The sequence below is a fragment of the Halictus rubicundus genome, chromosome 9 (genome assembly GCF_050948215.1).
Source record: "Halictus rubicundus isolate RS-2024b chromosome 9, iyHalRubi1_principal, whole genome shotgun sequence".
Lineage (NCBI taxonomy): Eukaryota > Metazoa > Arthropoda > Insecta > Hymenoptera > Halictidae > Halictus > Halictus rubicundus.
In genome coordinates, this window is record NC_135157.1 from 10,882,666 (window position 1) to 10,896,316 (window position 13,651).

General features: G+C 39.4%; 2 protein-coding genes and 1 non-coding gene across 3 annotated transcripts in view; 1 reads left to right on the forward strand and 2 right to left on the reverse strand.

Moving 5' to 3' along the window:
• The window catches only part of LOC143356956 (casein kinase I), a 33,415-nt gene extending 28,254 nt beyond the window's left edge, over positions 1-5,161 (forward strand). The window contains exon 9 of the mRNA XM_076793037.1: positions 4,113-5,161. Coding sequence (XP_076649152.1) covers positions 4,113-4,137 — 25 coding nt within the window. The 3' untranslated portion in view covers positions 4,138-5,161. The remainder of the gene's footprint in view (positions 1-4,112) is intronic.
• Positions 5,162-5,376: 215 nt separating this feature from the next.
• On the reverse strand, positions 5,377-8,083 carry LOC143356957 (L-xylulose reductase). The gene is made up of 4 exons (XM_076793040.1): positions 7,815-8,083; positions 6,332-6,761; positions 5,688-5,836; positions 5,377-5,603 (listed from the first exon to the last, which is right to left on the reverse strand). Exons 1-4 carry the CDS (start codon positions 7,864-7,866, stop codon positions 5,500-5,502), a joined length of 735 nt encoding a protein of 244 aa, XP_076649155.1. The 5' UTR covers positions 7,867-8,083; the 3' UTR covers positions 5,377-5,499.
• Positions 7,021-7,140, reverse strand: LOC143357584 (5S ribosomal RNA). The gene has a single exon (XR_013082859.1). It is a non-coding gene; the product is annotated as a 5S ribosomal RNA (ribosomal RNA).
• Positions 8,084-13,651: the final 5,568 nt, after the last annotated feature.

Here is a 13,651-nt window from a genome sequence, read left to right on the forward strand (position 1 = left end):
GAGAAACAACACATCGTACGCCGCCATATTTTCCATTCCCCCGTCACTTCCTGTTTCGCCGTCATTAATTTCCCCCTCTCCTCCCCATTAGCCCGCCGAATTAACATGTCTTGTGTAAAAAAAAATAATCGCGAACGCGTTGCGTACGAGTAAAAAGACAAAAAACGATAAACGAAAAACAAAAAAAACGTGATAAGAAATGGTGTGTATATATATATATATATATTGACGCATAAAATATATATACACGCATACAACAAAAAAAAAGATATATATATATATTATACCGACACGTGTTTTTCTATGTATGATTTTTTTTCATAGGGTACACTACTACCGCTACTATTAATTACTATTACCATTAACTATTAACTATTAACTACTACCAACTATTACTACTACCAATTACTACCGCTGCTGCTACCGCTAATTACGCTATTTACTATGTTGTAACTCGTATAGGGACACGAATTGGTCGCGCAACGATCTGCTCGGGGAACGAAACGGATGGGTCTCGGCCGACCCGGGAACCGGAAGCGGCGGGTTTTCGCCGTGTGCCCCCCCCCCCCCATCTTATCGCGTTTTTCTTTCCCGTACCTTGCATTCTTCCGTTTTTCAATTGCAAAGCGAACTGAAAACACTAGCTGTTCTACGCCTCGACGATCTAGAAGCCGATTAATCCGATCGTTCGCCGAGTCCCTCTGATTTATCGTCTGCTCGCGTTCCCTGAAAATCGGTGGATCGCGGATGTTCAGCGAATTCCTGTTTTCTAATCATAAGGATCGGTGGTCGTTTGCATTCGATCGAACTGTACCTCAGATTCGAAGATGGATCGAATCAGATCGGATCGGCGAGATCACTCTCGAGCTTGCAACACGGAGGAAACGAACACTGCCAGCGCGAGCTATCCTTGCGTTTTACCGTCACGACTGAAAGGCACACGGCCGCATGATCGATGAAAACGATCGATCCGCCGCTTCCGCGTCCCTAGATCAGGCATGGGCAATAAATCTCTCAATCTTTACTTGAAAACGGTCTTGGGAGTTCTTCGAGTCGCAGCTTACGATTGTAGTATTATTTTTTCTGTTAGGACGAGAAACTACCCTTGAAAAACTATCCTTAAAATTATCCTTTTATGGGAACTACCCTTGTCGTGACTTATAGCAAAATTTATGCACACTGTAATACAATATTTGACAATCTGTAACAAAAATTTCATAAATCTTGGAAAAAGTTTGACGATTCCAGACCAGCGTGGGCCGGTGCGTGCCGAAACCGCTAGATCCTTGCCCCGAGGACAAAAGATCCCTCTGCCCGTGCCTGTCCTAGACCGACAACGGCATTTACGAAATTCTTACGAGACGAAGGCCATTCTCGAGGAGATCGGTGCTGGTGTGCGAAGGGAGGACCGGCAGGCTCCTCCTTTTCGGTTCTTTCTATCTCTCCTTTCTTTTCGTTTGAATGAACCTCTGAACGCCGAGTGGATGGCTTCAAGGAGACGTTTCTCTACGAACCTTTTCCTTTCTACCGTTGGCATTATCTTATCCTTACAATTCTACTCGTACACAACATTTCTCTTCGTACTTGTACCTATCGTATAGACTATTTCGTTCAGCACTCGAACCCTCGTCAACTCGCACTATTTACTCGCACACCCTTTAGGTTTACTCAAATATAAATCCTTCAAACATCACAAAAGTTGCAGTGGATCTTTTTCGTAAAAGAGATGTCATATTCTTTTACACTTCACAAAACTTTTACTTCATTTCATTTACTTTCTGCAAAATACAAATCTTCCAAGACGATTATATGGATTTTATTCATTCATAACTAAAATAGAATGGTCGAATATAAAACTACAAAGTCATTGGAAGAATTGAACGATGTTATTATTTTTGACTTGCTAAAATTATTAAAAGAGGTCTTCGTTTCAATCTGAAGAATTCTTTTATATCTGCTCTCATTGGAACTGATAATATCAGACAATTTTTTAAGAAAGTACCACGTGTGGTAAATGCCAATGTAGCCGATGAAAAAGTTCCGAAACCCTGAAATAAAGGGAAGGGGTCAGGTGGGACCCAGTCAGATGTCCAAATTTTCTCCGCTGTCCGAGGGTGAGCAACGCATCCGGTTATCCTCGTTCACGCGACCTTCATCCGCTCTTTTCGCCCCTAACTCCCGGAAAACCATCCACTCGGTTCCGGCAAGCTACGAGAACACGAGAGCCATGATCGCGAGGATGCGACCTCGCCGTTGAATCGATCTTCCACAGCCAATCCACGAGACAGAAAAGCGATCGCGCGTGCTTGATTCCGCTCGGCCTAGAGGAGCTTCCTCTTTCCCCGAAGAGGAGGTTGTCCCGTGCCGTGAGATTTCTTTCGAACCGCGGGAAACGAAACCGGAAGCAAAATTCAAACCGAATGGTAACCCTCGAGAAAACACGTACACAAATACATTAATAGGGGAGTGCGAGAACCCGATGGTCGGGTCGGGTCGGGCTACCGTTTCTCGGACTACTCTGCAATGTTGTATACTTAGCGTACAAAATATGTAAATACACGGTCAAACGTTTGTTCATACGACACTCCGAATCGATGAATGTATTCATTGAAACGAATACAAATGGTTAGTGGGTTCCCGAAATTTTTGGGCACCCGATCCGATGTTTCGGGTTCTCCCACACTCCTGATTAATACACATAAGAAGCGAGAAAGAAAGAAAGAGTGAGAGTGATAGTGATAGCAAGAGAGAGAGAGAGAGAGAGAGAGAGAGAGAAAACAAAAAAAATGTGAAAACTGGTCTCCGGATCCGAGCAGCAAGGAATCGTCTTGCGAAGATCTGTATCGACGAGGCGTCGCGACGATCCCGGCATCGAGACAGACGCGATTTGCGGTTTTAATTGTATTTTAACTATACTAATATCGAGCAATTGTATCGAAGAGACCGGTTTGTATATGTACATAACATGCAATTAACTAGGATCGATTAAGTCGGAGAACGAGGAGAAGGAGCGACGGAGTAACGATTAAGAAAAAGATGGATTATTATTATAATAAGCGATCAAGCGAGCGCTCGAGTGAAGTCTTCTTCTCCGCGCTCGCGGATGTTTGCGTGCGCGCGTGTGTCTGTGTCCCCGTGTCGATTATTGCGTGTGCGGCGTCGAAATCACCGGACGAAAGAAAGATCCAGGGCGATTTAGCTGACGAATAAATCGTGAGAACGAACGCAGACGAACAGTGTGAAAGACCTGTTACTGTGTACCATAAAAGAAAGATCGTTTCGGGCGGCGTCGAACTGTTTCCCTTTCATTCTTCGTCGCGACTCGTCGAGCTTCGCGAACGGTATAGTTGTATGCATTCGCTTCTGGGAAACAAATACTTGCTACAGAGAATGCAGCGAGCTGGCAAAACTGAGATCATGAACATTCCTCGCCGTAGAAATCCTCGATAACAGAAAATCCTAGACAAATGGAATGAAACTTCTTATTTCACTCTGAATTTTCCAATTTTTTTTTAGTTTTTTCTTCTTTTTCTTTTGGTCACATTTATTACCAATAAACATCTTCAAAAACGCACAACCCTGGAAGTGAAATCAAATTTCTTGCAGCCTTATTTCATTTTGAATTTACTAATCGAAACCAATAACGAAGAAATTCGAATTTTCTCTCTGAAATGTTCAAAAACAATGCTGGACGAACGGAATGAAATTTCGTGGAATCTTATTTTATTTCCGATTTTCTTAGAAAAATATTTATTCCACTTGTCGCAGCTCTGGATCAGTGCCGAGACGATTCCACAATTCCATCTTCTGTATCTACTTTCTGAGAGATAGAATTTACTCGGGAAAATGGAGAACAGTTTCACGAGCTCGCTGTATCTCGCAGAGCGATTGTAAAAAGGAAATCGAGAAGAAAAGCGATCGAGTGTGCGAGCGGGCACGTGTGTGGCGTGTCGAGGAACCGCGGAGGAGAACGTGATATTCGTGGTTTACATTTGCACCCCCGCGATATCGAGATTTTTTCGTCTGTTTTATCATCGCACGAACCGCCTCTTGCCGATCAGCCAGTTTCGAGCTTCCTCTTACAGATATTGACGGTTTTCCTTTCTTTGTAGGTTGATGAAAGGCACGAGCGGCTGACCGTCGACTCGATCGACGCGCCCCTAGCTATCCGTGGATCTCGATCGCACCCGTAAGTGATCTACTTTCCTTTTCCGTTTCCGAGAGGGGTTCACGGAGGACCTGCACACGAGGAGTCCGATCGATTCCCCGACGATCTCCATTTTGTTTTCACGCTGCTCTTCGTGATTCTTTCGGACAACACCGCAGACTGCTGAGCACCAAAGGTTGCCTACTTCGGGGGTGCACGGTACTCGCAAAAATCAAATCTTTCGTTCCTCGAACACAGACTCGTTTTGAGAGGATAGAAAATTCTGATAAAGCATAATGATGTCCTCAGTGAGCGTGTAATAAATTTCATAGAAAATGGTCATTGAGATATACAATTTCTACGCACGAAGAGTTCCTGAAAAAAATTATAAGAGATTTAAAATCATAAAATCTATCGTATCGCTCAGCGTATGATAATCTCCTTCGATTTAGCGAGTTCCACGTGCTCTCGAACAAAGGTTAACTGAACCTGTTATGTCCCTTTTTTCGAAGTTGTCTTGTACCCGCGCTGGAGGGTACGAGAGGAGATTTCATTCTCACCCAAGACCACGAGTCTTACGTTCGGTTCAGGTTCCAGACCTCTCCTTGAGGTTCGTCGACCCTAAGGGCTGTATAGAACACCCTAGTTGTTTTTTTTTTGGTAATTACAGGCTGCAGTAGTCTAATCTCCCCGAATCCGAGAATTTTGTGGCAGTGTTGGGACCTGATCGTTGCGAATAATGCCATTAGAATGAACACACTCGGTCGCTTGGCTAGCTATACTTGCAGACGGTTCGCCAAACCGCTGAAGAGTCCCCTGAAGAGTGACCCCTCCGATAGGACTTGACTAGGCCGGTTTGCTGGATTGCCGGTTCCTGTCAAAGAAATACAAAGTTTCTTCTTCGTGAAAGGGCACGAGCGTTCCGCGGCGTTCTCCGCCGTCCGCTCGCCGAGTTCTAGTTGAATAATAAAAAGAGAAAAGAAGAAACGAAGCATTTTTTAAATTAAACGAGATAAACGAACGACTGCGTTTTTTTCAACCCCGTCGCTGTCCGAATCTCCGTTTCCCTTTTTCCTCCAGCAAGAGCTAATAACAAATTCGCGAGATCAATGCACAACTAGAATTAAAATTTCAACGCGAATGTAATATTCTCTTATTATTAATACTCTCTGTACACTGTTTTCACTATTCATAACGAATTGGAAAAAGTTTGTACAGTAAAACAAATATTTCCATATAATACGTTGGTCCGCACATTAGTTGTTCGTTGTTTGTTTATTTCTATAACCATATTCATGGTGAGATTCTATTAGTATGTTGTATATGAGATTCGTTGAGCATCGACCGATCGTTTACGTTGCCAAAAATCCACCGTCGATCGGCAACATGGTTCCGTTGATCATAGAGCTTCGATCGCTCAAGAAGAAGACGATTGCGTCCACGACTTCGTCCACCTCTGCAAACACGGTAATACAAAAGTCAGAATTGTCGATGAAATCATTCTATAAAATATCGTCGTACAGATCAGACTTTATCTTACCGGCAAATCGGCCCAATGGTATTTTACTTAGCATGCTTTTCGCCTTCTCCGGATCGCTCCAGCCCAGTTTTCCCATTTCAGTCATGACCACCGTAGGGTTCACAGAGTTCACTCGAATCTTGTGTGGACCAAACTCAAGAGCCATCACTCTGAAAAAGGTAGATTTGTCTCATTCTAAAGATAAAAAAACTTTAGCTATCTAAAGGAATTTTACACAGTAATGCCTCGACATATGCAGTATAGACGTCATCAGTTCGGATAATCGAGGTTCTACTAAATCGTCGATTGAACAAACAAACATGATCTGAATTATGTCATGTTTCACAAGAAAGTTTGTCCGTTAGTTTAACATTGTCTCGCCAAATTCGAGACTTTACAGTATAAATAAATAGATTTTCTTGAGATAAGGCATTAACAGCATGAATTATTCCTTTGTTATCAGTGGTGCAACGTTAAAGTGGCTCAGGAACGATCCACAAAACAGTTTTGTCACTCTATATCGAGACATTACTGTAACAGTCTTTTAAGTATCTATGTCGGTATATAATGTCGCAAGATATTAAAATCTGTCGCAGCAGAATCGGTGTCTACATGCGTAATTCAACGTTTCAGATAAGAGGGGTCGAGGAAGTCGATTTCCATACTTGGACAGCATGTCCACCGCTGCCTTGGTAGCGCAATAGATAGCATGATCCGCCAGAGCGGCCTGGCTAGCCTGCGAAGATACATTGACGATGCTGCCGCCGACCTTCCTCTTGATCATATCCGCGGCGACAGTCTGAGTGACATTCACGATCGACTTCACGTTTGCGTCGAAGCTTAGGTCGTAGTCTTCCTCTGTGACTTCCATGAATGGTTGGAGAACGGCGACAGCGGCATTGTTCACCAGCAAATCGATAGGCAAAACGCTTTGGACAGCTTTCTTGGTTGCTTTCCAGTCGAGGAGGTCTACGCAAACGGTTTGGATGCTGGGATCTTCGGCAGTAAGTTTGTCCAGGTTTGCCTGCGTCTTGGATAGGGCGATTACCTGACCTTTGTACTTGGACAGACGCAGCGCCACCTCCCTGCCGATACCTAGAATTGATCGATATGTTAATTGGGGAGGATCAATTAAATCGTTCTTTCTATTAGATAAAATATGTTGGCTTCGTAATGATAGGTTTACGGAGTACTGTGACTATTTTATATTACTGGATAAAAGCCATTCTAGCCATTTTTTCATAATATATACCCGAAGAAATAAATTTGTTGAATAATTCCTCGTAGGTTAATATTTACAAGCTCAATAAGAGTGGTTTATTCGGTGCAAAATGATAATTCATAAAAAAAATAGAGCCAACAGCACGCGGTGTTCCCAGGCGGTCACCCATCCAAGTACTAACCGCGCTCAACGTTGTTTAACTTCGGTGATCGGACGAGAACCGGTTTTCTGCAGCGTGATGTGGCCGTTGGCGTCTATACAAGCTTAATTACTACATGATGTGATACAAAAATGTCGTAAAATATACATTTAGAAATCAAAATTTGTTAACAAACTTTATAGAAATACAGTTGTGTCTGTTTAGAGAAATAGGTTTATTGAAAATGGCGCCTTCCCAACATTTACAACTTCATTTTCGTATACATCCACTGAAATATTTTCTATTCCTGCCTCTGTCAAATTCAAAGACGTACGAATCGAGTTTCGATGTTTCATAATTTCGTATCTTATATTTTCTTAATAAAAAGAACAAATTTTTAATGTATATTTATAACTTTGGGTCTGTTATTGACAACGATTTATTAATGTGATCATTCCGAGAATGTTTAAGATTGACTAAGATTGATTAACATCGCTAATAAATTCTGTTTCGCATGACAAAACGTTTCCATTCACGTTTGTAAATAGAGATTACTATTAATGTCATTTACTAATCGCCGTTTTGTACGCGAAAGAATCGTTAGATCTGATTGGTTCGCTTCAAGCTCTTGCCCAATTAGCGATAACCTTCTTATCAAACCGTATAGAAATAAATCAGCATGTTATTAATGATATTTGAAGCCCGAATGGAATGAGATAAAACAAAAAGTTAATCTTGTATAAGTGAAATAAAAATATCGTGTCCATTTCTTTATTCGATGGCTTACCTTGACCGGCACCTGTTACGAGGATACGTTTCCCTTCGAAGTTGATGTTCATGGTGGGCTAATGCGTTACTGACTGATGCGAATTATGGCTGCTTAAATATATATGTATACTGTCTGACCCCTCCAATCACTGTCAACGATGTACATACGTTGATATCAGTCTTGTTCGTTGCTAACCCATTTTATATTCAATCACAAAGGAGGTACAGAAGCAGACCGATCACCCAATGTGCTTTTCTGTCTCGCATGTGGGGGGCTCTACACTCTGCACCACGAGAGAACCGTACCGTTTCGCGCAGCTTGACTGGCCGCGGAAGGCGCTGCGAACCTCACAACTCCCACTCCACTTCATATACGCGGCGTACCGTAATTAAACGGATTAGCATGGAAATATAGGGTATAGGAAATCGTGACCATACTGTGTAAACACCCGGTATGGCGTGGCGTCACTGCGCGCATGTGCTGTGCATTGGGAAGGGAGCGTACGGAGTGGGAATACCACCAATCAGGGCGAAGATGCGCAGCGACGAACGAAAATCGGTTTTCTCGCGGTACGGTTCTCTCGTGGTGCAGAGTGTAGAGCCCCCTTACCATTCCATGTCACATCCTGTCATAATGTAAGCGTCTCACCATCGCTTCTTAATAGCAATAAAATGTTTTTTACAATTCATAATGCAGCCATGGAAACATTATCAATTGATTGCAAATGGTTTGCTGATGAAAACAAGTCGGAACGCGTCAGAAATCGGATAAAGTAGACGGTGGCAGTATTGGAACGTTTCCTTCGAAGTTCATCAACGAACTTTATTTGTAACTTTCGACGGCGCATACACTCGAAACTGCCTCGAGGAGTGCTATTAATTCCGAAGCCTGGTCTACTCCTATACCTCGTCTGTGCTTGTACAGAGAAGACAGTAAATTACTAGACGTTACCATTTGCGATAACACGGTTACCGACGCGCAATCCACATTACATGCAAACATTTATATTGTATTTTAACACAATCATTTTATGTAAGAATCAACAATGAATAAATAAAGACAATGTAATAAAAACCCTCCATTTTTCCGAACGCCTTATTTGTCATTGAGTTATACTACTGAATTTCGAAATTTTTTCGAATTTTCGTGCCACCTCTTTTATCATATCATATTTTCCTAATGCAACACTTGATTTTTCTCTAATATCAAAAATTTTGCTGTTCCCGAAATTTTTGAGAACATTAATTTAATTTTACTATTGAATATTGATGTCCAGGGCGGGGAAAGAAGAACACATTAACTGTTGTAACTAATATTCTTTATTTCTCGCCAAATAAATTACAATGTCAAACATGTACATATACAAAATCATTTCAAGGCAATGTTTAACTAAAATTATTCAAGTCCTTCGCGCCACATATTTGGAATTTTGCGATAGAAAGCGAAAGGAAATATCGATTGTGTATCGATAGTGTAATCGTCAGTGAACTGTGAAAACCTATGTCATGTCCATGTTTACATTAAAATTTGACGATTGCATTATCGATCTTTCTTTATTCAAATTATAACAGTTAATGGGAATAACTGTAAACATGTATTATAAAAGTTTTGAACATTGTAAATGTTCCGATTATTGAATGTTGTTTGACGTTTAACGAAACATAACCTCAATACGTCAACATTTTATGCAAAACTGGTTGCGTGGAGACAATGTTGACGGTTCTCATCTATACGAATTTAAGATGGAAGTTGTCGCCCATAGTGTGGTGATTTATTTGCATGGTTGGAAGCAATAAGAAGAATATTGGCAAATATTTTGAAGTAGGACCACCTGTGGATACAATACAAGAAATTGTTTCTGTCATGAATTGCATGAATGTTCAAAAGTCATATCAGTGTACTTAACCAACTGTATTCAAATTGAAACAGCAGAAAGATTAAGTAATATCAATAGTAAACAACGTTGGTATTCGTATTAATTACCAAGGTAATGAACACAATGGCGTTCAAGGTGTTCTTAGCAACTGGTAGCACGTTCCATCGTGCCTTAATCTTCATGCTTAAACTTGGTTGGCAATCACGCTTCCGTTTACCAATGCTTCTGGTCATGTTGTTCGTGGCCACGGACAACAGGATTCAAATGGTAGTCGATTTTGGAAATACGGAACAACATAATCATTTGTGATTAAGGATGTAAACAAATTATCGGCCAAATTATGTAGCTGAAAGCGTCAGCTCGATATAGAAAATGTAAATTGTTATTTATTTTTCAATTTACATAAGATAAGGTATTTTAAGGATGAAAGGGTATTGTTGAAACTTCAATTAACTTCTGTTGTAATTTTTAAATGTTGTAAACTGATCTCTGCATTGGAATTGCATAGAGTAAGACAATGAAGAGCTAGTATTAGTGTAAAAAGAATATATATAGATATATAACATAAATACAGGGCGTTAAAAAAAACCATTCAATACTTATGTGATATATCGAACACACTGTGCTGTGTAAAAAAGTCTTGGTAAACATAGGTCAAAAGGTCAACCGCTTCTGAGATATGAACATTCTTGTTTGACCTATGTTTCTTGGTTGAATGGTTCTTTTTAACACCCCGTATATACTCATAGATGTTGTTCATGTGAAACACATACGATTTTATATGTTATTACTATTTAGATTAATATCTGGGATAAATCTATTTGTTACATCATGCGCGAAATAATTTCGTATTTACCTAAACCTGTAGTATTAAGAGAACTAACTTATTCCTGGATTAAGTTATACATTTGAGACTGATCGGTTTTTATTAGAATATTAAAGTTATATATAAGTCGGAAAATCTATTGAAGTAACAAAAATTATAGTTGTTATTTAGTATTGTTATGTATATGAGGATATTGTGTGAATACATATATTATCATTGCTGTGCACATCTATGCGAACATACATGACTGTAAAATTCGTCTCATATCGATACTACCTTCTTAAACAGACTTAAAATGTTCATAATAATCAGAGAAAAATGAAGGTTTAAGTTTAGGTAATGAATAAAGTAGGTAAATAATTTTCGAAGTAGCAGCTTAGCGTTCGAATAATTCGACCATTTAAATGTTAAATGTTATACGAGCCACTAGCAATGTAACTATTACAGTCAAAGTTTAGTACTTGAATAAAGTATAATATGATTATAAATTACATGTCATTAATTAAACCTATCTCCAAATGTATAATCGGTATAAATAAGTGAATTCCGAATAATTTACGTATGAATATTTCTTCTTTATTGACAAATCTTTGTATATTATACTTTGTTTTTCGTTAATTATTTATAAACTTTTTACATTAGCCTTGAATAATATTATACAATGTTTCGTTTCGAATTTAACGATGCCTCCTACTTGTCTACAATCTAGACCCACGAAATCGGTGATTAAAATAAGATCTGGTGAACTGTATACTCGTTATTTTTTCGTTTTCATAACAATTTTCAATATTGGCAATTCTCGAAAAGTCTAATAGAACGTTAGACAAAATGAATCTTATTGACGTTGGCTTCCTCCCGAAAACTTTTTTTTGTAATTTCGCGAAATTCGTTGGAAATGGTTGATTTTTCTACGTTTAAATATGACAAGCGTGAACAACGTTAGCTTTAAAAATGAGAAATACAAGAATCGCTGGTGGAAACTGATAGCTCAACTTGCAAAAAGTGGAATGACAGTTTTTTTTCTCTATACAACACGTTCTCTATTTATTCCAACAAAGTGGTAGCGACAAAATGAATAATCAATAGTATATTCCTCAGTCGATTAAACGTGAGTATGCGACTTCTAAACTCAGTAATTAATAACGGGTAGCGGCAATCATCCACCCTTGTTCTCTCTTCTCTTTCTTTCTCGGACAACAATTTCACATTCGCTCGAATTTACAATCGTTTGAGAGCTCCCAAGTCTCGCAATGGTACTACAATAGTTCCCAATCGATTCCTTAAATTTATTCAAATTTAACATTACTGTGGCACCCGATTTTCCATTATCAAATCTAACAACCGAATCCATTTATTATTCGTTTCTTATACAGTTGAAGAAAATTTTTATAATCACTCGTTAGTTGGTTTTCAATTCTTAGACTTGACCAGAACAACTTCTTCGGATGCCTAAGTATAAAAATATTTGAAGTGCACGAGTATTACCTCTTTTGGGACCACCATGGCACTCTATACTTGACCCGGAGACATACTATAGGAATCAACTTGCGCAGTGAAATCTTTAAAAATATATGCTTACAAATTAGAGGATACGATGCGAACGAGCGCGATCGAGTATTAACGCGAAGAAAGTGTAAAATGTTAAAAGCACCTAACCAGTTATGTTTGAGTCGAGGTAAAACAAGACTTCGGATAAAATTAGCTTAACTACAAATAGTTGTGATACTCACTGGCGGGGAAAAAAAAACAGAACTATTTTGTTGGAAGTTCTAAAATTTTCTAAGCTTCTAAAAAATCCCTGATATTTGGCACTTTTAACATTTTACACTTCGATCATACTCATCCATACACATACATGTTGTTTTGTCAGATGCAGGCCACGTTGTCTGGCTTTATCGAACAAGCTATTTTCGCAATACCGAGGGCTTAGCTTAACGCTGACTTCACAAATTGTCTCATGCACCAATTTACCCACACTACCCCACCGTCCACGATACGTGTGACTAGCAATAAATGTTACTTGAATATAACTTAAATAATCTTTCCCTCGCTACTTATACGCGTGTGCATGTATGTACACATGTACGTCTAGAAATTTGTTTCACTTTCAGGCTTCCGCTTTCCATCGCTTTCTATTAAAAAAAAATGTCTAAGTGGAATGATCGTTATAACTGGGAGCTTAAGAGTGTTGAACGCTAATAAAAAGTAGGGTCGCCAAAAAGGTATGGCAGGTTCGACCCACAGGAGACAGAACACGTTCGAGTATCTGACGCACTAATCTGTATGCCTGGTAATAAATACTTCTTCGTCGTGGCTATGTATATGGTTATAATTCGAATGCAAGTAATGTTAAACAAAATAAATAAGAACGAGCGATATTCGAGAAGGATACGATTTAATAGAAATAATGAGTTAAATCGTCCTGCCCGACTTACAGATTAAATCTACCAGACCGTGTTCTCAACTATCCCGTGTTTCCTGTCATACCCTGTACAAATTACACTGTCGAACGAATTTCAACCTCTTCTGCGTGTTCCCACGTTCGCTGGTGGCTCTTATAAAATATTCTAAACCGCATACGAATCTAAAAAACCGATTTTTTTCCAACGCTATAATTTCTGAGGAATTTCATTAGAAAAGAAGCTATGTTTCTTTCAAAGAGACGATTGTATAGACTACTCCAAATGCAATGATAAATATTTTTAGCATTCAGACTATCGAAATCTATCAGAATCACCTATCAATCGTTGAGACCTAAAATCAGTGTTGGACAATGTTATCAATGTAGGGGAGCCACCCGTGCTACCAACGTTCAGGCTTTCGTTTTCGAACATTAAATTGTGCCAATCACAGGAAGAACGAGAAGAGTTAATAGTGGAAGTATATTGATTTTTTTGGTCAAGAAAAGATTGCCAAAAAGAACAATAAAATAAAAAGGTTGGCCGTTCTGTAATTCGGTGGCTTCCGGATACAATGTCAATGCTTGACAATAGATCGCTGTCGTAGTTAGTAAGTATGCTTACACGATTGCAAATGACATATATATATATATATATGTTTATGTGTGTATGTGACTGTATGTATGTTGTGTGTACGCGTATATATATATATATTAATTATTGAGATAAGGCCACTAGTGGGTGATAAAAATAT

Coding starts and splice junctions, on each gene's coding strand:
- LOC143356957 (XM_076793040.1), bottom strand. CDS start 7,866: ATGAACATCAACTTCGAAGGGAAACGTATCCTCGTAACAGGTGCCGGT. Junction 5,837..6,331: donor GCGGTGGACATGCTGTCCAA/GTATGGAAATCG, acceptor TACCTTTTTCAG/AGTGATGGCTCTTGAGTTTG. Junction 5,604..5,687: donor ACCATTGGGCCGATTTGCCG/GTAAGATAAAGT, acceptor CCGTGTTTGCAG/AGGTGGACGAAGTCGTGGAC.